This window comes from Crocuta crocuta, unplaced genomic scaffold, assembly GCF_008692635.1.
Source record: "Crocuta crocuta isolate KB4526 unplaced genomic scaffold, BGI_CrCroc_1.0 scaffold133, whole genome shotgun sequence".
In the NCBI taxonomy this organism is placed as follows: domain Eukaryota; kingdom Metazoa; phylum Chordata; class Mammalia; order Carnivora; family Hyaenidae; genus Crocuta; species Crocuta crocuta.
In genome coordinates, this window is record NW_027529438.1 from 4,918,418 (window position 1) to 4,940,798 (window position 22,381).

General features: G+C 59.1%; 2 protein-coding genes across 3 annotated transcripts; one reads left to right on the plus strand and one right to left on the minus strand.

Moving 5' to 3' along the window:
• Positions 1-5,686: 5,686 nt before the first annotated feature.
• IGSF8 (immunoglobulin superfamily member 8) lies at positions 5,687-9,763 on the plus strand. 2 transcript variants are annotated; one of them, XM_077760128.1, is made up of 7 exons: positions 5,687-6,047; positions 6,148-6,525; positions 7,101-7,562; positions 7,893-8,300; positions 8,522-8,935; positions 9,225-9,355; positions 9,507-9,763. In XM_077760128.1, the coding sequence occupies exons 1-6, from the start codon at positions 5,888-5,890 to the stop codon at positions 9,338-9,340; spliced, it is 1,938 nt and encodes a 645-aa protein (XP_077616254.1). In that variant the 5' UTR covers positions 5,687-5,887; the 3' UTR covers positions 9,341-9,355; positions 9,507-9,763. The 2 variants fall into 2 exon arrangements, with proteins under 2 accessions (XP_077616254.1, XP_077616253.1); XM_077760127.1 differs by having other exon boundaries at positions 6,038-6,525.
• Positions 9,764-11,488: 1,725 nt separating this feature from the next.
• Positions 11,489-16,470, minus strand: KCNJ9 (potassium inwardly rectifying channel subfamily J member 9; the record flags this gene model as incomplete). The annotated part of the gene is made up of 2 exons (XM_077760021.1): positions 11,489-13,447; positions 15,633-16,470. Coding segments are annotated over 2 exons (1,170 nt in total), but the record flags the coding sequence as incomplete, so codon positions are not given.
• Between the last annotated feature and the right edge of the window lie 5,911 nt (positions 16,471-22,381).

A 22,381-nucleotide genomic window follows, 5' to 3' on the forward strand; every position in this document is an offset into this window, starting at 1 on the left:
TGTGTGTGGCGTTCCCCGTGTCTGNAACAGAGCGCTTGCACTGAGTACTGTGTGTGTGTGTGTGTGTGTGTGTGTGTGTGTGTGTGGCGTTCCCCGTGTCTGACGTCTGGTGGGTATGTGTCGCTGTGTCTTTGATGCATTTGTCTCCGTCTTCAAGCCTCTGCCTATGTCCACGGCTGGGTCTGTGCTTGTGTGTGCTGGGCCCACGTTTGCCTTCAAGAAGCCACGTAACAGGGGTCAGAAGCCCAGGCTCCTCCACCCCTAAAACAATACTTGGCTCAAATCTGCGTTTGGACAATAACCAATCCATTTACCTTGGACATGTTCCTACACTTCCGTCCGCCTCAGTTTCCTCCCAGGGATAGTAATGGCCCTGACCTGCCAAGATTCTGGCCAGGACTAAATGCGATTAACTGACGCACCTGGCACAGGTCAGGACGTGTTAAGGGTCCAGTCTTTGAAAGTTCCTCTTGGAGAACCACGTCTTCACAGTTGTGACACTTCCATCAGATTAGAAGTTGTCTTTATTTTTGAGAGACAGAGCATGAACAGGAAAGGGGGAAAGGGGCAGAGAGAGGGTGACACAGAATCTGAAGCAGATTCCAGGATCTGAAGTGTCAGCACAGAGCCCAACACCGGGGCTCGAACTCACAAGCTGTGAGATCATGACCTGGGCCAGAGTCAGACGTTTAACCCACGGAGCCACCCAGGTGCCCCCTGATTGGAAGTTGTTTTAAGGCAGATTATCAGTCTTAATTATTTTCTAATGACACTCAGTGCAACCTCGGTATCTTGTACCTATGCTGTCTTTTTTTTTTTTTTTTTTAACATTTATTTATTTTTGAGAGACAGAGACAGAGAGAGCACAAGTGGTGGAGGGGCAGACAGAGAAGGAGACACAGAATCTGACGCAGGCTCCAGGCTCCGAGCTAGCTGTCAGCACAGAGCCTGACCCGGGGCTCAAACCCACCAACCCTGAGATCATGACCTGAGCCGAAGTTGGACGCTTAACCACCTGAGCCACCCAGGCGCCCCTGTACCTATGTCGTCTTGAGGGGGAATGAAATCAGCCTGTGGAACACAGGCCTGGTGTCGGATGTGGGCTCATACCTGGTGGCACATTGGGGGTTCGTGGGCAGCGGGTGGTGACACAGTGATGAGGGCCCCTCCTCATGCCCACTAGGGCACCCCTCCCCCGTGTCTCTCTGCAATCTCAGGCTCCCTCCCTCCTGTCTCTGCCTGCCTTCCTCCTTTCTCTGCTCACAGCTCCACAAGCACCAGCCAAGGTGCCCGGTGGGCCTCTGTGGCTTTTTTCTTTTAATTTTAATGTTTATTTATTCTTAGAGAGAGAGAGAGAGAGAGAGCACAAGCAGGGGAGGGGCAGAGAGAGGGAGACACAGAATCTGACGCAGGCTCCAGGCTCTGGGCTTCTGGGCTCGAACCCACCAACCCTGAGATCATGACCTGAGCTGTAGCTGGACGCTTAACTGCCCGAGCCACCCAGGTGCCCCTGTGTGGCTTTGTAGGGGGCAGCTGGGGAGGGTACAGGGGCACTTGCCCCTGCAGGGTGTGTCCCTCCTCTGCAGCGTGGGCGCCTGTGTTATGAGTGTGCATGTATCTGTGCGTCGCTCTGTCGCGGCGTGTGAATGACGGCTCTCCCTACGAAGCTCCTCTGTGTTTTGGTGGGTGGTGGCGTCTGGCTGTTGTGCGACTTCCCGGGTGCCTGGGCCTGTTCTCCTCCCACTCAGCGCTCCCAGTTACATAAGCGGGACTCAGGCCTGGGCTCTGCGCGCCCCCTTCTGGCAGCCTCCGGAACTCCCAGTCCGGGGAGGGGCTCGCGGAAGAAGCCGCTGGTTCTCGCCTCAGTCCCACCCGGAACCCCAGTCCTGCCCTCAGCACCTACCTGCCCCACCCCTCCCCAGCCCCAAGCCAGAGGGTGCTCTCAGCAACCCGAGTGTCCCCTCTCATAACGCTCATATTGGGGGCAGGGTATTACTTGCTTGTGGCCTGTCTCCCTGGCCCGACTGTATGTTCCCTGGAGGCAGGCCACCAGGTCGGCCACACTTGCCAGTGAACACATCTCTGGTGTTCAGTACCGAGCCTGGCCTAATCAGTGCTTGTTGAATGGCTACGTTTATAGGGTGAAGAAGCTTGAGACGAGAGACAGTGGGATGTGGGAAGATTTGGGGCTCTGGGGACAGATAGGCCTGAGCTCATCAGACACTGGCCGCTTATAGCTGTGTGGCTTTGGGGAAAATCCTTAACCTCTCTGGACCTCCAGTTTCTCATCTGCTAATGACACCATCTGGCCAAATATGTTTTAAAGACTAGAAATGATACCCAAAAGGGCCTGCTGTGTAGGCATCATTGGGACGGTGGTAATCAGGAATAACTTCCAGCTCTCAAGCATCAGGAAGGCAGAGTCAGCACACTCTGCTCCCAAATAAAGGGAGAGTGGTTTACCTCCAAAGCTTCCCTGTGCCTTTCCGTTTTCACATAGCTCCATCTGACCTGTGGATGGATTTAGGTGAGATGGAACTGGAGAAATCAGGCTGTGAATATCTCAGAGTGGGGGGAAACAGGCGCCCGGGGCTGGTCCTAGAAGTCTTGGGAGGGAGGGCTGCCCCTTGGCAAGAGCAGCATTCTGCTTATGAGTTTCTCTGATCTCTTGAATGTGACTTCAGCTGAGTGCCTCCTCTGAGCCAGGCACTGGCTGTATCCAAGGAAGGTCTGGTCTGGCCTCTGTCACTTCCCCCCTTGGGGCCTCAGTTTCCTCCTCTGTAAAAGGGCTGGGGGGTGGTTGGGGCAGGTAGGGGGTTAGAGGGTGAAGGCTAGCTGAGCTCTGGGGTCACTTCCCCAGCCTAAGCTTTGCAGACCTGGCCGCCCCTTCTCCCATCTGGCCCCACCNTGGTGGCTGGAAAGGGGGCGCCTAGGAGAGGTGCTCGTCCAGCCTCCCACCTCCAGGCCGGCTCCACCCTTCCCAGTGCCAGCCGAGTGCCGCCCTCCTCACTGGAAACCAGACTTCATGTAATCACTTCACTGCTCCAAAGGCACTTCCTCTCAGGAATATTATTATATTAAATAATAATATTTAAATATTATTATTTAAATAATCATTGAAAAGCAGAAACTAAACCCCCTAACACCCTATCTCCTATTCCGTGTCATCCTGTGCCAAGAACCCCGTGTACATTATGTCAATTAATCGTCACAAAAGCCCTTTGGGGTGGATGTCGTCCCAGCCCAATGTGCCAGCGGGGAAACAGGTTGAAGGAAGGTACCCAACTGGACGGGATCCCCAACCAGGAAGTGACGGCGCCCAGACGGCGCACCCTGTTAACCCCCCCCCCGGATCTGCCCCGAGGGGGTGGCAAACAGGTGTCCCGTGACCTCGGGTCCCGCTGCGCCCTTCATCCCCGGAACGCCTGGGTCCCGCCCGTCCTCACTTGAGCGGGTCTGCCGCGAGGCCTAACGGCCCAGGGCAAATGACTGGATCCTAAGTGCGCGGCCAGTCACCTGACCGACCCCGAGGCCCCCGCACCCAACTCTCAGAGAAAAGGGGGCAGGAGCAGGGTGGTGGTACGCTGCGGGGCGGGGATTTGGCGGAGCCCAAGTGCCGCCCCCTTGTGCCGGCCCGGGGTCTGGGCGGAGCCCGGACTCAGGTGGGCGGGTCGGGGCCCGGGTCCGGGCGTCGGGGCGGAGCTGAAGTCGGGGTTGGGGCGGAGCCCGGGCCGAGAAGGGCNAGCTTGACGCCCAGCTGCCCGCCGAGCCAGCCCCGCAGCTCTAGGCCCCGGACTGGGGCCCAGTGAGGACCCACCGAGGTGCCACCCCCAGGCCGCGGGGCCAGCCCCACTTCTCAGTCGGCGTACTCGGGTCCTGGGGTCGCTGCGCCCCAAATGCTACGTCTCCCTCCGCGTCACGCTGAGCTCCAGGCCCCGAGTGCCCGCCCTGCGTGGGCAGTGCTCGCCCGTCTTCATGATTGCCCGGAGTTGGCCGGAGGCCCAGGGGCCGGTTCTGCCCATGATCTTTGAAGTTCAGTCTCCCCTAATGGTTCCCCTCGGCTCCCGCCACACTTCGTCATCTGCTGTTTGGGCACCTCCCCCTCTCACCGCCATCTCCACTCTGGGCTGCATCTCCCCTTTGCCCACTTTCCCTCTTTCAGGTCGCACTTGGCTCTGTAGCCCGCCACCGCTGGTCACACCCCCTTGGTTTCCGCCTCCCCCCTTCCCCGCCACAGGGGAAAGCAGGCTCCATGGAGACTGATGCTGGGATCTCCAAGCACCCTGCGTCTTTGAGGGGGGGTGATCATGGTGAGGTGTTCTGGCTACCGCTGGGTGGATGCTTGAGGGCCCTGACAGTGCAAATTGTTTTTGGTCTGAGCTGGAGGGTTCCCTTAGGCCGTTGCCTGGGGAGGAGCGTGGCTTTGAGACAGGGAGGCTGCCTGTATACACGTTCGGGAGACCCAAGCCCTTGAAGTAAGAGCACAGAGTGGGGGTGGCCTTGCCTCCCGGATTCACAGCTGGGCGCAGGCTGACGTCGCCCCAGCAGCCTGTTTCCAGCCCAGAGCCCCTCCGCAACACCAAGCAGAGCCTTGCCCCTGGCTGCATAGGTGTCTGGGCCCTCGGGAAACAGATCTAGGCCTCTCCTTGGGGCCCTGGGTGAGAGGCAGGAGGAAGTTGCTGTGGGGCCCGGTTGCCTAGCAGTCGGCCCAGTCGGCCCCAGTGGGAGCGCGGAAGAGCCCGGGGGAGGTGGGGAGGGGTGGTGCACAGACTTGGAAGAGCCCGCAGAGACCTGCCTGCCCACTGTGGCAAGTGCTTAGGTTCATTCCCAAGATGAGGAAGATGAAGTGACTTGACTCCATAGAACACGTCTAGTGAGTGTTGGGGCTTGGATTGGAACCCAGATCCGACAGACCCCAGAGGAGGTGCCTGCCCCTCCGCCCCTCTGGCTGGGGAGGGAGCTGCCTGGCAGCTGGTTTCCTCAGGCGGCCTGGCTGGCCGACTTTCCCATGGGGATCTCCGAGCATCAGCAGCTGTGGAGCCAGGAAGGTGGGAGCGGGCCCTTCCGAGCAGAGTCTGCCCCGAGGCCCAAAGGTGTCAGCTCAGCTGTCTCGCCGTCACCTAGATTATGAAATGCCGTGGGGCAAGGCCCTCCTGAGTCACACACACACTCACTCACCGCCAGAGTGGAGGCTCTTATCTCTCCTCCAGTGTGGAAGCCAGCTTGGGAGACGAAGGGGGACCCGTGCAGCTGGGCACAGGGCTGGGGCTGGGACCCAACCTCCTGAGTCCCAGCGTGCGCTGTGGCCACCACAGGTGTCTCCCTCCTCCCTGGACTCAGCCACAGGAAGAGGGACAAAGAGCCCAGCTCAGGTGGCAAAGTCAAGGAGAGCACTTCTGGAGGAGCTGAAGGGCAGAGTTTGACCACAGACTGTGTTTCCCCCCAGCCTCTGCAGAAGGGCCCCTGGTATGCCCCTGGCAGTGACCGAAATTCTGGTGGCTGAGGTCAGTCTCCGTGGCCCCTGCTAGGACTTCCCCCTCTTCCTCCCTGGTGTTGTCCCTCCGCAGGGGCTGGGGGAAGCCATCTAAGGATGGTAGGATCTTGGTCAAGACGTTGTACTTCTGCCTCAGCGTTTCTCATGTGTGAAGCNTGGGAGAAGCAGTGAGCTCATGGCACAGCTGGACGGGGGAGGGCATTGTGTGGTGAGAACTGACTGGGTCTGTGCCCTGTCCTGCTGGGGCCACTGGCTCCATTGTCTGGAGTCCCCTGGTCCAGGTGACACAGCTGAGCCAACCAGCCCTGCTAAGCAAGATTTTGCCAGCTGCCCTCCAACAAAGGAGAGGGATGCGTGGACTCAGAATCCCTTTGCTAGAAGGCACAGAAGCACATGGACTTCTGTCTGTTGGTGCCTTACTTCTGGAACATGGGGTGTTTCTGGGTTCTGAGGCAAACCCGGGTCTGCGACCAGCTCAGATCCAGGTGTCTTTCCTCCCGGCATCCTTTCCTGGGTCCCGGCTGGGTCCCAACTGGGTCCCAACCTCCCCCAGGTTTCCTGTCCTTTATTGGGCAGGGGTCAGGAGCGGTGCTGGTCGTGAGGGATGCCGTGGGGCCCCAGGCGTCTCCAGCATCCCCCGTCCTTCCCTATAGGAGCCGAGTGCTTTGCCCGGGAGGTGCTGGTCCCCCAGGGGCCCCTGTACCGCGTGGCTGGCACGGCCGTCTCCATCCCCTGCAACGTCAGTGGCTACGAGGGCTCTGCCCAGCAGGACTTCGAGTGGTTCCTCTACAGGCCTGAGGCCCCGGAGGCCGCACTGGGCATTATCAGCACGAGGGACGCCCGGTTCTCCTATGCCGTCTTCGGACCCCGCGTGGCGGCTGGCGAGGTGCAGGTGCAGCGGCTGCAGGGGGACGCCGTGGTGCTCAGGATCGCCCGCCTGCAGGCCCAGGATGCTGGCGTTTACGAGTGCTACACACCGTCCACCGACGCCCGCTACCTAGGCAGCTACAGCGGCAAGGTGGAGCTGAGAGGTAGCGGGCCTGTCTAACCAGCCCTCGGGTTTTGAAGCTGGGGAAACTGAGGCCCAAAGGGGTTATGTGACTCGCACAACATCCCAATATGTTAGTGGCCAGTCTGCGCTTCCTAGTCTATGGATCTACCTCGTAGAATGGAGCAAGTCCCCTCCATCCCCTGATGCGGGGAGCCTGCTAGGGTGAATAGAAGCCATTCCTGGAGATTCCAGGATCCAGATCTGGGGGCGGCGGGGGAGGAAGTGGAGGTAGGGTAGGAGGAGTGAGGCCACGTGACACATTCTTGCTCTCTTATGTTTCTTTGTCTTCTGAGAAGGAGGACAGAGCCACTTTTCTGTAGTTCAAACAGGGGTCGGCTCCAAACATACGGGTGAGTGGGCGCTGGGCTGGGTTATGAACTCCGACAAGGATTTATTGAGTGCCCGTTGGGTGCCCAGCACTGTGCCTGGCACCACTGGGTTACAGGAGAAATAACCCAGCTGAAGCCTGCCCTGTAGGGAAGCAGGTGGTACACAGGGAACAGCAACGAGGGCCACCGGCTCCCAGCCCTCCCCCACTCCCGCTGTTCTCTCCAGTTCTTCCAGATGCGCTGCAGGTGTCTGCCAGCCCCCCGGGGCCTCGGGGCCGCCAGGCTCCCACTTCACCGCCCCGCCTGACAGTGCACGAGGGGCAGGAGCTGGCGCTGGGCTGCCTGGCGCGGACGAGCACGCAGAAGCACACGCACCTGGCCGTGTCCTTTGGGAGGGCAGTGCCCGAGGCGCCCGTAGGGCGAGCGACGCTGCAGGAAGTGGTGGCTCTCCGGCCCGACTTGGCCGTGGAGGCCGGGGCTCCCTACGCCGAGCGGCTGGCAGCAGGGGAGGTGCGGCTGGGCAAGGAGGGGGCTGAGCGCTACCGCATGGTGGTGGGGGGCGCCCAGGCCGAGGATGCGGGCACCTACCACTGCACAGCTGCCGAGTGGATTCAGGATCCCGATGGCAGCTGGGCCCAGATCGCGGAGAAGAGAGCCGTCTTGGCCCATGTGGACGTGCAGACGCTGTGTGAGTGCCACATTCCCACGGTGGGGGCTGGGAGCCGTGGCATCTCGGTGGCCACGTGGCCGAAGGGTCACTGCCTGACTCCAGGGAGCTCGTCTTCCCCAGTGAGGTGTCGTGTTAGCATCGCTTCCCTCCCGTGATGGGTCTTCTCTGCTCCGAAGTTGGGTGTGGAGATAGGGCCACGGCTGAGGGCTGAGAGCCAGGCCCTGGGAGGGGCGCCATGGTCCTGTCCTGTGACAGTGCTGCTGTCAAGGAGGGAGGTACTGGTGGCCAGTCAGGAGGCCTGTGGCCCCTGCTGCCTCCGTGATGCCCTGTCCCCCTCCTGTGTTGTAGCCAGCCAACTGGCCGTGGCCGTGGGGCCTGGGGAACGTCGGATCGGCCCCGGAGAGCCCTTGGAACTGCTGTGCAATGTGTCCGGCGCGCTGCCCCCACCAGGCCGCCACGCCGCATACTCCGTGGGCTGGGAGATGGCCCCTGCAGGGGCCCCTGGGCCCGGCCGCCTGGTAGCCCAGCTGGACACAGAGGGCGTGGGCAGCCTGGGCCCTGGCTATGAAGGCCGGCACATCGCCATGGAGAAGGTGGCGTCCAGGACCTATCGGCTCCGGCTGGAGGCCGCCAGGCCGGGTGATGCGGGTACCTACCGCTGTCTAGCCAAGGCCTATGTCCGAGGGTCTGGGGCTCGGCTTCGAGAAGCAGCCAGTGCTCGCTCCCGGCCACTGCCGGTGCACGTGCGGGAGGAAGGTGAGGGGATGGCTGGGGCCTTGCCAGGGTCTGGGGCCTGTGCAACCTCTTCCTTCTATTTCTGTGCGTCCCCCCGCCCCACCCCTGCACCGGCTGCCGCCATGCCTCGGTTTCCCACTTCTCTTCTTCAGGATTGTGGGAGCACCTTGAGCTTCCTGGGGTGTTGCTCTGACAGTGGTCCTGACCCCCTACCCCTCTGACCCCGCATCCTCGTCCCACAGGCGTGGTGCTGGAGGCTGTGGCGTGGCTGGCGGGAGGCACCGTGTACCGCGGGGAGACAGCCTCCCTGCTCTGCAACATCTCTGTGCGGGGTGGCCCGCCGGGGCTGCGGCTGGCTGCCAGCTGGTGGGTGGAGCGGCCCAAAGAAGGGGAGCTGAGCTCCAGCCCTGCCCAGCTGGTGGGTGGCGTGGGCCAGGACGGGGTGGCAGAGCTGGGCGTCCGGCCTGGAGGAGGCCCCATCAGTGTGGAGCTGGTGGGGCCCCGCAGCCACCGGCTGAGGCTGCACGGCCTGGGCCCCGAGGACGAAGGCGTGTACCACTGCGCCCCCAGCGCCTGGGTGCAGCATGCCGACCGCAGCTGGTACCAGGCTGGCAGCGCCCGCTCAGGGCCCGTCACGGTGTACCCCTACACGCACGGTGAGTGACCCCTGCCCACCCCCCACCTCAGCCCCGGCCCTGTTCTGCCCTTCCCATGTGCTTCTCATGCTCCCGTCCCTCCTTCTCCTGCATGAAAACCCACGTTCAGCCCCTTCTGAAACTGGGGTGCCCTAGTACCCCCACTGAACCTGGTCTGGGAGGAGAGGGCAGGGGGCACCGTCTGCGAAAGGAGGAAGGGGGCCCACAAGCCCACAGCGGAGGCGCTGGGACGCAGGTGGGGCAGGGTAGCGGCTCCCCAGGCTGAACAGAGCCCTCTGCTCTCTCCCAGCCCTGGACACCCTGTTTGTGCCCCTGCTGGTGGGCGCTGCGGTCGCCCTCGTCACTGGCGCCACCGTGCTTGGGACCATCACCTGCTGCTTCATGAAGAGGCTGCGAAAACGGTGACCTCTTGCTCCCCAGGTGAGGGAAAAGAACCCCACCGACCTTTGTGTCTGTCCTCTGGCCTCTCCCCTGCATGGGGGCTGAGCTGCCCCGCCCCAGCCCCGCCGGCGGGCACCGGGTCTCCGTCCTTAGGTCTCCGTCCTTAGCGCACCCTGCGCTCTCTCTCCAGTACTTGCAGGTGTGGACTGTCTTCCAGCCCGGCTCCAAGACCACCTCAGGCTGCCCTCGTCCTCTGTCCCCCTTCCTTTAATTTATTTGACCTCCTCCCCCCCAGAGTGGGGGCCATGGCCCCCCAGGCCCCCTCCTCCCTTCCCGTTTCCTCCCTCTGGCCTTCTGTTGTTGATCTCATGCCCCCAGCCCACAGGGAGGCCATTCCCTGTCCTAGAATTAGTTTTTCTAAAATGTGAATAAACTTGTTTTATAAAACCCAGCGTGTCTTCCTGCCCTGGGGCTGAGGGGCGTGGCCAGGGAGTCTGCTGGGGTNTCCCATCTGCTGCCTGAGCTGTCAGTGCCCTGCCAGTCCCTGTTGGGACTCCCTCCTCGGGGAGGGGAGCACAGAGAGGGGGTGACGTCACTGAGCCCAGCCCCCTCTCCCAGCCTCCTCCCAGTGTTGCAGGGCCCGGGCTTCTGGGTGAGCCGTCTTCTGAGCTCCCCACACCACTGCCTTCACTTTCTAGGCCCTCTGGGTCTCGGACCTGACTCCTCCCTGGCCCTGGGGCCTCAGCCCTTCCCCTCCTCACCACAACAGAGCAGATGCACCAGAGCACAGCCCCCTGGGTAGGGAGGACGGCAGTCAGGGGAGGGTCTGTGTCCACAGAGCCCTCACGTGCATGCCCCCCCACAGCCTGCCTGCACCCCCAGGTCTTGGCCCAGCTCCCTTCCAGTGCCCCAAGGGCCCCCCACATTGCGTCAAGATTCTCTGATCTGAAAATTCTTAGCTGCTCCTTCAGGGGCACCCAGTTTACCTCTTGTAATGCAGTTGTTTCAACATTTATTGAGCAATACTGGTTTTCTGAGTGTTATTTTTACAGAAGGGGAAACTGAGGCCCAGAGGAGGGGTATAACTTGCCCAGAGTCACAGGGCGAATTAGTGACAGTGTCAGGAGTACAAACCAGGTCTCCTAACTCCCTGCGCTGTACACCGTGGTGCCCCGAGCCGTCACCAAGCCCACCCCTCCTGCCCAGACTCCCCTGTTGCCCTGAATTAAACCCAATGACCCCACCCCATACCCCCACCTTTGTTCTTGAGGGAACAGCCGATGCCAGGGCTCAGGGACCTTGTCTTTGACCAGTGGTGGCCCCAGTGGCCCTGTGTTGGGAGGCAGACATTTCTCTGAGTGGACCCCCTTCCCGGCTTCCGGGAGGCACAGGGACCCATGGGATCTTGGCTTCCCAGCCTGGAATAGAACAGACTGGGGTGCTTTTGCCCGAGGGGTTCAGTCTTTTATTAAAGGACAGGAGCAGGGTGTGGCCAGGACCAAGGGGTAGAGGTCACCGCCGGACCGGTGTTGTGGGAGCACACGCTTGCCTGGACAAACACCCCTCTCCCAGGGGGCCAGCCTCAGGCCCCCACCTCCACCCTGCCCCAGGCTGCCCCTGCTCTCCCCTCAGCATCCTGCAGGGCTGCCCCTGGCGACTCGGCGGACACCAGGCAGGGGGTGGAGGTGGGATGGGAACGGTGTTTCGGGGGCGGCTGGCCCAGCTGGGTGGACAAGGGGCCACAGCCACACCCGATGTTTGACCTCCTTGCTGCTCCCTCGAACCGTCACCCAGGTTCAACCCTGCCTCTCAGTTACTCCTACGGGGATTCAGTCTGGGGCCACTGATGCCCTTCCCNATGTCCAGCTCAGCACTGCGGCTTTCCCACTGGGGTGGGGGGCTTCCCGGGCCCACAGTTAAACTTGTCGGCCTGGGTTTCAGGGTCCCTTTTCCCAGTCATGATAGCCCACCCTTTATATTCAGTCTCCTGCTACGATCCTCAGTTTTTCCTCAGCTATTCCTCGGCTTCCCTCAGCTTCCTTTCAGCTTCTCCTCAGCGTTCCTTAGCTCCCCTTAGCCCCTCTGCTCAGCTTCTCCTCAGCTCAGCTACTCCTCAGCTTCTCCGCAGCTCAGCTTCTCCTCAGCTTCTCCGCAGCTCAGCTTCTCCTCAGCTCAGCTACTCCTCAGCTTCTCCTCAGCTCAGCTTTCCTCAGCTTCTCCTCAGCATTCTTTAGCTACCCTCAGCTTCTTCTCAGCTTTCCTCAGCTTCTCCTCAGCATTCCTTAGCTACCCTCAGCTTCTCCTCAGCTCAGCTACTCCTCAGCTACCCTTCAGTTTCTCTTCAGCTATTCCTTAGCTACTCTCAGCTTCTCCTCAGCTTCCCCTCAGGTTTTCCTCAGTTTCTCCTCAGCTCCCCCTCAGCTACTAAGTTCCCCCTCAACTCCCCCTCAGCTGCCCCTCAACTACCCTTCAGCTCCTCCTCAGCTCAAATGCCCTACCTCCTGACATGACTTCCAAGTCTGTGTAGAGCCATGGTTCTCAAAGTGTGGCCTCCGTTCCAGCAGCATCAGCATGACTTGGGAACTTGCTAGAAATGCAAGTTTTTGATCTCTACCCCACACCTACTGAGTCAGAAACTCTGGGAGCGGGGCCCAGCTGTCTGCATTTTCACAATCCCTACAGGTGACTCTGATGCACACACCAGTTTGATAACTGCCGGCTCACTCTTTCTCTTTCTCTGTGCCTAGCTTTCTGGTCACCAAACCCTCCTGCCCTCTGCTCCGAGAGACGGTCGGGTTCAGTTTGAGCCACACCTCGTGCAGTTGTCTGAGGGGCGCTGTGTTCTGAGAAGGAACCAGGTCTCTGACCGGCCGCCCCACCCGCGCTGGGCCAGTGCTCTGTACTCAACGTGCCCCCAACGGACCCTGCGAGTGACTCCCGGTCACTGTGCCCACAGGCCCCTGTACCTTGGCTCTCGTGAACTCCCTTTCTGGATCTCTCCCCCGGCCCTTCTTCCTCAGAATGTCCCTCTCCCTTTCCTGCCGCTGCAGTGCTATTTATGAGATCTCGTCCCGCTGTCAGAAAATAGCCGTCCCTGCTTCTCCTTCCCTAGGCCCCGTCTCCCTGCTCGTGGGCAAGGTCATTCACGCCCGGCTGAGCCAGCCCTGCAGTCTTCCGCCCTCCTGCTCCGGTCACGGTGGTGGCGGTGGAGCGGGGCGGGCGCCCTCATCTCGGCCCACCTCCGTCTGTCCGTCCGGCTCTCTCTCCTCGGGGTCAGCTCGGGCCACTGTGTCCAGTGAGACAGGTGTGCGGCAGCACAGGGAGGCTGGCCGAGGAGGTGAGTGGGGACTGAAACCCAGCCCACGCTCTGCTCCCCAAGCCGTGCCCCTCTGGTTGGGGACGCCATCAGTCCGGAGGGAAAGGGTGCCATTTTAGAATCTGCAAAGATGCTCTGTGGGTTAGCGGCAGCCCTCAGCGCACCGCCTGTCTGTCCATTCGCCTATCCACCAGCGTCTGTCTGTCTGCTACCACCTCCCCATGCGGCCTGCCTAAATCCAGCCTTCTGTTCATCCACCCGCCCATGAACAGATGTGAGGGTCAAACACAGATAGGCTGGCATGCTTGCCCGTCCCCACCCTCCGTCCTCCTGAAACCGGGCCCCCTCCCGTCCACTGGATTCTAGGGGAATCTCTGGCCTTAGCGCCTCCCTGGGGGGCTCGCCTGCCTCCTTCTCCGCCTCTGACGTCCAGCTCCCAGGCACTGGTGTCCGGCCCTGCCACAGGGGTCTGGAGGGAACTGGTCACACCTTGGACTCACTCTCTGGGGGCGGCAGGCAGCCATTCTGCTCCTTGTCCGAGCCGGCCTCTCCGCCCGCCCCCTCCCCGGCCCCCTCCTCCTCCACCTTCTCATCCAGCCGGCTGGGGATGGACCAGTAAAGATGGGCGTCAAGGCGGGCAGCAGCTTCGGCCAGCTCCCGGGCGCTGCACGAGGGGGTGGGCACCTCAAAGGTCTGGTGGAAGGTGGCATAGTCCACCTCATAGAAGCCATCCTCTAGCGTGAGCACTGACGTGAAGCGGTGGCCCCAGAGCACCTCGTCCACCAGGTAGGAGCTCCGAGCTTGGCATGTCATTCCTGCGGGGAGGGGGACATGGGTGGGGGGGCGGGGTGGGGAATCCCAGCCCCAGGCTTCCCTTTCCCCCCTCTCTTTCCACAAAACTATTCCACACTCTTCCCTCTGCCCCTCCCCAGACCCCCCCAACCCCTCTTTGGTCCAGCCCATCTTCTCCCCCTTCTCAGCTCCTGTTCCTGCCCAGCCCCCCACCTTCTTCATTCACCCTCACTCTCTTGACCCCCCAGCCCACGCTCTCCCCGCCTTTCTGTGGGAGATGCCAATCAGAGAAGCTTAACCTTGAAACTGACCTCAGGAACCATCTAGGCCAACTTCCCTCTGCATATAGGCCTTCCCCCAGGAGCCTTCCCAATAACAGGCATCAAGCTTCTACTTCTCACTACCCAGGACAGAGAGCTCATCACCTCACAAGCGTGATGCCGTGAACACGTTGTTCCTAATAAGAGCTAAACTCTGCTTCCGGGACCTCCACCCCTTGCTAGCCTGGCCCGGCCACTTCACACCCCTTCAAGTATCTGAAAACAGGAGGCTCGGGGCCCATTGTGTCTTTTCCTCAGGCTGCACATCCCTGGCTCCCTCCACCACTCCTCATGTGACCCGGCCACCCAAATTTTACTTTCTTGATCGCAAATCTGAATGGCCAAGCGGCCCCCTTTTGGCACTTTGAGCGTGACATGTCCGGCAGCGGCCTGAGCCCTGCATGGGAGAGGGCTCACCACCTCTCTCTCCTGGCCACGATGCTTTAGCTAACAGGGCCCAAGACTACGTTACATAAGCATTTTTGGAAGCTGTATCACACTGCTGCGACATTAAGCCTGTGGCCAACTGAAACCCCCACTTCTTTTTTTCGCCCGAGCTCTTCAATGCGGTGCTTACATAAGTGATTTTTTTAAAGCCTAAATGTAGAATTTTATATTTATTCCTTTTAAATGTCATCTTGTCGGGCTTTGGCTCATTATACTTGGCTTCTCAAAAGCGTTTTGAATCCTGACTCTCTCACCCAAAATATTAGCATCCTCTCCAGCTCTGTCTCTCTCAAAAAGCCGGACGAGCTCCCCTCCTGGTCTCCTCCATGCCACCCTCCCCAGTCCTGCTCGCCCTCGGGCTGTGTCCTGTCATCCCTGGCGGGCTGGCCACCCACTGGAGCAAGCGACCGTCCTCCAGGGTCTCTCCCACCTCAGAACAAGGGGGAACGGAAGACGGAACGGTAGCTAACCAGAGACTGGCGCTCGGCGTTACAAGCGCTGGCATTCTTATTCCCCCGGTGACGGCTGGACTAGGAAGTGTGCAGTGGCGGGGGTGAAGAAGAGGCAGAAGGGACACTGGGGACAGAGGGGCTGTGAGGAAGGGAGGGCGGGGCAGGGACCTCTCTCCTTAAGGAGGGCAGCTGCTCAGGGCCTGGTGACAAGTGACCTGTCAGGAAAGTGACAAGTGACAAGGAGAGGGACTGGGGTGAGGAGGGGAGGGGGCAAGGGCTAGAGCAAGTGTGGGGGGCAGTGAGGAAGCCATGGGGGACACTGGAGCGGAGGGTGGTGAAATAGACACGTGGCAGTAAAGGGGTTTGAGGCCACCAGGCTGGGAAGCCAGCAGAGGCCACAGCTCAGGCCATAGCCCGCAGCCTTCTGGTCACCCACGGCGGTTTTCTTATCGTCCTATGGCTTCCAGATCTCAGGCTGCGAAGCACCACACCTGCGCCCCTGCACTGGCTTCTTCCTACCTGCTCCCAAACCCTTCACCGAGTAGGCCTGAGTTCAAGGTCATGGGTTGATACCACCCGGAGAGCTCCTCCCATGAAGGGGCTAGAGATGCTAAGATCATCTAGTTCCATTGTCAGTGGAAGTTGAGAGTCTTCTGATGGGTGGGGAGACTGAGGCAGAAGTGAGCCCGGGTGTCAACCTGTTCCTAGGCTCCAGCCGGGGAATAGCTCAGGCCATGGAAGGCCCTGGCCACCAAGTTCAGGGGCCTGCACCTCTCAGCGGTGGGAAAAGCCCCGAAGGTACCCCTCCTTCCAACTTCCGACTCTGGACCCCCAAACCCTGGAGCCAGGCTTCTCCTGCCCTATCCGCTTATTCCACCCGGGACTATGGCCTCCCGTCTCAACCTCAGCCTCCCCAGGCAATCTCCCGTCTGAAAAATGGGCACGACAAAGAGAAGTAACCCTCCCCGGGTCAGGAGAGTCGCCAGGACCAGAGGACCTCGGAGCGGCCCGGGCNATGACGACGATCTCGAAGTCGTCCCTCTCCAGGGCGCGGCGCGACGCCTCCCAGAAGGGGCTGGCGGCGTCGATCTCGTGGCTGATGACGAGCGGCGACACGAGGAAGAGGCGGTCGTCGCCCGTGTCGAAGCCCACGCTGAGGTCGGTCTGGTGCAGCGGGATGAACTCGCCCTCGAGCGTCTGGCGCGAGCGGATGAGCTTGGCGCGGATGGAGGCCTCGACGATGTGCGACGAGCGCAGGTCGCCCACGCGGAACATGAGGCACAGGCGGCCGTCGCGCAGCGACACCACGGCGTGCGACGAGAAGACGAGCGTGGCGGCGCGCTTGTTGGGCTGCGAGATCTTGACGAACATGCAGCCCACCATGAAGGCGTTCACCATGGAGCCCAGGATGGCCTGCAGCAGCAGCAGCGCGATGCCCTCAGGGCACTGGTCGGTGATGACGCGGTGCCCGTAGCCGATGGTGGTCTCCGTCTCGATGGAGAACAGGAAGGCGGCCACGAAGCCGTTGAGGTTGTTGACGCACGGCGTCCACGCCGCGTCGCCCAGGTGCTCCAGGTCGCCGCGGCCGTAGGCCACCAGCCACCAGATGGCGCCGAAGAAGAGCCAGGTGAGCGCGTAGGCGAGCACGAAGAAGAGCAGGCTGAGGCGCCACTGCAGGTCGGCCAGCGTGGTGAACAGGTCGGTCAGGTAGCGGCCCGGCTCGCGCACGTTGCCCTGCTGCACGTTGCACCTGCCGTCCTTCTCCACGTAGCGCTGGCGGCCGCGGCGGCGCGGCGGCCCGGGGCCCGGGGAGCGGGNTGCCGGAGAAGATGTGCAAGGAGCGCACGGTCAGGGCAGCAACTCCGGGGGCGGGGGCGGAATGTTCCCACACGGAGACGTTCCCGCTCTCAGTCCCGCCAGAGGACTGGGCCCGCTCGTCGCTGATGGGTGTCAACCCCTGTCCCCGGGGTTCTTTCCACTGTGGGGACCGCCTGAAAAGGGGCAGGAGGGCTGCCGGGTGTGAGATCAGCACGGACCGCCGGGGTAGAGGAAGCACAAAGTTCGTCAGGAGCCAGGCTCGCATCGCCCTCCGGTCCCGGGTCCCCAGGAGCCCCGTGCGGTCTCCGCAAGTGAAGCACCAAGCACCCACATTTACCTCCCCACTCCCTCCAGGTCTGCGGCGGCAGCCTCCCACCGACGACCAGACGGCCCAGGGCTCGCATTCCAAGGGAAGCCCACCTGATTTTGCTGCAGACGCTTCCCCCCAGGAGCAATCGGAGCTGCAGAGCGCAGAGAGAGGCCCAGAGCCCCTCCCCAGGCCCCAGGCCCCTACCGGGAAAGCTTTAGAAGGATTTGGTCCTCTTCAACCTTCCCTTCTTCCTGGGAATCGTTCTCTCCGCCCACTCCGGGGAAACCTGGGTTGGCTGGGAGGGGGGTGGGGGGGCTGGACGGGAGGGAGGTGACAGGGATCACAGATGGCCTGGATGTGTGACCAGGTCCTGGGGAGAGACTGCTCGGATATGCAGCTCCAAACCCAGCGCCCCTGAATTTAAGTTCTGGAATGAGGTGCTTTGCAGCCAGACCTTTGGAGGCTGCGTGTGTGTGTGTTGGAGTAGAGGGCAGGAGGAAAAATAAAAAAAGATGGCTTGGAACTTAGGGACCCCCCCCACATTGATTTTCCAGGAGGAGTCAGGGGACACAGGGTCCCATGCAGATTAGCGGCTTCCCCTCCCCCAACAATGGGTTTCCCTTTCCCTTCTTGAAGCCAGGGACGTCCTCTAGAAGTTCTCTCTAAGCACCAACTGGCTCAGGGACCCCAAGTCATGCAAAAAAAGTGCCTGGTTCCCACTTCTCCCAGAGTCAGCCCCAAGGAAGCCTCCAAATGTTCTCTCAGGGTCTGAGGTCATCAGAGCCCCAATCTGCCTCCTTAGACAGATCTCTCTGCCCAGGGGTGGGAAGGAACCCCGGAGTCCCATCACCCCCAGAACTCCCCAGAACACCCCCAGAACTTGCTCTCCACTGCCCCAGGGATCTAGATGAGCCTTACTTTGTGTCCCCTCTCCTGTCTTCCTGAGTGGAGACTGCATATTTCTCAATGGGGAAGTAAAGGTGTGAAACAGACTTGATTTCTGCGCCTTCCCTCCTGTTCCTCCAGCTTGCTCCTTATTTCTTGTGCGTGCTGTGACCCCTTTCCAGAAGACCCCGCTGCCACATTTTCCTGGATCTCCCTTTCTCCCCCTGGGGAGTGCTGGCCAGCAAGAGGGTTTGTTTTTTGGAAGGGGCTTCTGGTGAAAACTCCCTCAGGAACAAGCTGTTCCCAAGCCCCCACTTGCCTTGGATTTAGGGGCCCAAACCCAAGCCCCCCACAACTCAACTCACAGTGCGTGGAGAGGAGAGTAGCCGGCAGCAGAGACCCCTGGGGGGTAGCGTCCATGCCCCTGACACCACCCCTTCCCCAGCCCCCTTGGAGGGTGGGAGCCACAGACACCGCTGTTTCTCCTAAATGTAGCGGCAGCTCCGACTAGGACTTGCTATCTGTGTCATCCCCACTTCCCAGGCTCCCCTGCTCCTCTCCTGTTTCCACAGCAACCAGTCTGGCGACAGCTCCAGAGCATCCCCCTCCCCTCCCTGGTCCTGGGTACCACTAGAGGCTGAGCCACACGCCATGGCTATTTTTAGCCCAAGTCCCTCCTCCTGGACAACTCAGAGCTCGCCTCCTCACCCCCTCAGGAAAAAAAAAATGAGGAAAAAGCTGGCACGCTCTTTCCTAAGAAGCTTCTTGCTCTGGGAAAATACGGGCCCTGGTGTGTTTGGGAATAACGTGTTTGATCTCCTGGGGATTCAAGCTCTCTGCCCCCGAGAGCTGGCATCTCATCACCTCCAGCAGGGTGTCTGGGTGCAGGTGTGACTCTCAGGCAGGCACCATCAGGTCCCCTACTTTGGGAGAGACCATCCTGGTCCAGGAGGAGATAGCTAGACAGCAAAGAGATCCACCCAAGGAAGGGAGTTAGGGTCAGGGGTTCTAATCTTTGTCACTAGTTTATGATGCGACCCAAGGAGTCGCTTCCTCCTTTGAACCACCGGTGATCCATTTCTCACAGGATGTGGACACAGGCAAACATCCCCTTTCAACCTGCTTCACAGGGTGTGCAGATCAAATGAGGCAACACAAATAGAAGGGCTTTAAAGTGTATTTTGTTACTAGCGAAAAGTCTGGAAACAACCCACACGTTCAACAGAGAGAAAAGCCCAGGTTAGGGCTTAAAACTATTCATCCAACAAATTTCTGCGGAGCCCAAGTGCTGGGCAAAGTGGGGGTGGTTACAGAAATGACTTGGTCTCTGCCCACGCGGAGCCCGTGGTCCAGTGGGGGAGGAAGACAGGCAGACACAAAATGCTAATATCACTACTGATAAGTCCTTCAGCACCAGCTGTGAGCCGGACACGCACCTCATTTAACAACCCTGGGAGGTACCCTATGAGATGGGTGTGTTTTTCTCCATGTATGGGCGAGACGCTAAACCTGAGAAAGAGGAAGAGAGTTGCCAAATGTCGCGGAGGCAGAGATGGTACCCAAAGTCATCCATGTGAGTCCCCGCCTCACTGCATGCTCTGCACAAAGCCGCACTAACCTCGGGAATGTAAGAGCAGACGCAGAGAAACATAACAAGTTACCGTGTTCGTAAGTGTAAACTTGCATGTAGGCACGCTCTCGCATGAAAAAGCAGAATGTAAAAATATTCGTATACGTTGGTCATAACTATAGAAATAGCTTGCAGGCATGCCGATAAAAATCAGAACAAAATTTGGGGAAATAAAAGTATTTTGATGTTCATTTTCCCCAAGGAAGTAATTAAAAGCAAAGAGAGGCATACAAACGCCAGGTGTTATTATTAGTACTGTTTTATCTGAGATATGTAGCTATTCTTCTTTAGATGCCTTTGAGTTTGAGTAAGAAGATACGAGCCAGAGAAGCAGGAAGATGTAGAAATGGACACCGGAGTGCAGAAGTTGCTGGAATGACCTGGGAAGGTGGAACAGGTGGTACTGAGTAATATAATCTCGGGAGGCAGTGCCCTGGGTTCGAGTCCCAGCTCTGTCGACTGCTAGCTGGGTGACTTTGAGCAAGTTACTTAACCTCTCTGAACGGTTTCTTCACCGAAGAAGTGAGAATAACTGTATTATCCATCTCTTGGGGGGTTGTCGTGAGCCTTACACGAGGCAGTGCCTGGCACCTTGTAAGTATTCCGCGAATGCTGGCTACATCTTTCTTCTCCTTCTTGTCACCCTCATCCCCGGCATCTCCTGAAATCCCCACCTATCCTGTGCTGCCTTCCTCTGTCTGGCACCACCCAGCGAGACCTGCAGGGGGCACTGCTGGTCCGGTGCCCTCCTTTCCCCAGCCCTCTTGCCCACGTTTCTTGTTCCAAGTGGAAATACCGAGTTTTTCAGCCCGAGATTGGCATCAGGCGCGCTGTTAAAGCCCCAGTCCCCATCCCCGTCTCCTGGGCCTGGCCCTGTCACCTGAGCCTTGGGCCTGCTAGCCTGCCCTTCTCTGTCTTGCCAAGCAGCTGCTCGCGGAGGTTCTGCTGTGCCAGGAGCTCAGAGAGACGAAACCGGACCCCTGGGCAAGAGCGCATTTGCATAGAACTGGCCCCATTTCCTGAAGGGAGGGGGGGTGTCACAGGGCTGGCAGGCCCATCAGGGGGTGCCAGCCAGCCCCCTGCCTCAGTCCAGGTGACCACCACCCTGCCCCTGATGTACTCCCCTCCCCCCCCCCTGCAGGTCCTGGACTTCACCTGGTCTCTAACTTCAATATCTTGTTTATCATTGAGCTTGAGCCGAGGGAGGGAGTAAAGTTTTCTTAAGTTCCAGGGCACAGAAAAATAGGCAAGATCCTAGCTTTCAGGTATTCCGACAGAGAGAGCAACTTTACAGGGAATCAGTAAAACATGTCAGTACAGTGGTGACGGTGGGAGATTGGGTTTGGAACTTGAGAATGTTGAGGGTGGGCTGGGGCCACGTAGGTGGTCCATAAAGAACCTTGTTAGAAGGTAGAAAAAGGAGCCTGCTTTGGGCAGGTGCGTTCCTTATGGCATGTAGCTTGGAGAGCAGGCGGTCCTTTGGGGCAAAAATAAGAATAAAAAGGGGACTCTTTCTTGTAGATACAGCTCTGAGCCAGGGTGCAAGGATTGGCAAGCTGAATGCAGTTCAGTTCTCAGCTTGCCCCTTCAGTGAGTGCCTTTGTGCAGTCCACAGCCTGCACAGCTGTATGTGGGAGCCCTGGGACCGACCAATCTGGGAAGGTTTCCTTGAACGAGATCATGAGACCTTCTTTGGGTAAAATCTTGGAGGCGGGAGAGGAAGTATGATGGGAAAACAGGAGATGGTTGAGGATATGAATTTAATGGAACAGAGAGGCCAATCTGGCAGAAACTATAACAATTTTTATAAATTCAAGGGAGCTGGGGCCCAAGAAAACTCAGAGCAGAGGGAGAATACGGTTGAAGCAGAGGGTGCAGATGGAGGTCAGGGCGAACGGGGGAGGAGCAGAGCACAGCACCAGGACAGGTGGGACCCCACTGGGCACCTGAGGCTGAGGCACTTACTGGCCTTCTGGCTCTTTCCTGCACATCCAGAGGATCAGAGCCTTCTCGTAAACAGGTGTATCTTACTTGACAGGATTGGGTGCAGGTTGGCCAGGATTTAAAAGCCCTGGTCCAAAATTTGTCCTTACTTACCTGGTCCAAAATTGTCTGAAATGGATCCCAAGAGAATAGACAGGGCTAAGACTAGGCATCCCAGCTCCTGGCTCTTGGTTGTTTCTTTATTCTCTGTAGTCCTCCCACCACCACCACAGTGGATTGGGGGCTAATGTGATTTTTATCCACGGGACCCAACTGGAAAGCTACCAGAGGAACCACCTAGTTAAGGAAAGTCTGGGAATGATCCTTTAGTAATGGAATTAAGCATCCCCTAACTTCCCTCTCATAAATGTGGGTTTGTGTAAATTGCATCTCCTGAAGGGAAAGGGTATGTATACCTAAACAATAATCCTTTAGTGCCTGGGGCGATGCAGCGCAGTCCCTCTGTCTTGTGGTTCTCCATGGTCTGAATCATCCAGCTACGAGGCGCCCACTACCGATGGAAACCGTTGAGCTGCAATGTTGCTTGGAGCCCTGTAGTGTGCAAGGCAACCGTCTCTACTCTTTCCAGAACAATGTCAAAGAAGAGATGAGGCTGAAGTTGGAAGGAATGAATCTGAAAGGAGCAATCGAGAAGAAGAAAGACAGTTTGCCAAACTGAGAGAAGAGGGGAGGTCTTCAGAGAAAGACGGCGTCCCTAACTGCCACTTAGGGGTGGTCCAGAAGGAGCCCTCACCTCACAGGGAAGGGATAGGTCCCAAGAGAAGGTGGTGGGCACAGATGTCACAAGCGTGGCCAATTTTTCATACTGGCCTGTGCGCATGTTGACAATTAAGGTTACATTTAACCGATGCAAATTCACTCCAGTGAGACGAGCTTTGGAGTCAAACACATGTGGATGCAGGTTCCGAAGCTAACCCCTTCTAGCTATGGTACCACAGGCCAGCCACTTAACCCCTCAGAGCCTCGGTTTCCCCATCTCAAATGATCTATGTATCTTCTATCATAAACACAATACCAATTTCTTATGTCTTTCATTCTTGCTTCCCTATTGGGCTACTAGAAACTATTCTTGGACTTTTTTTTTTTTTTTT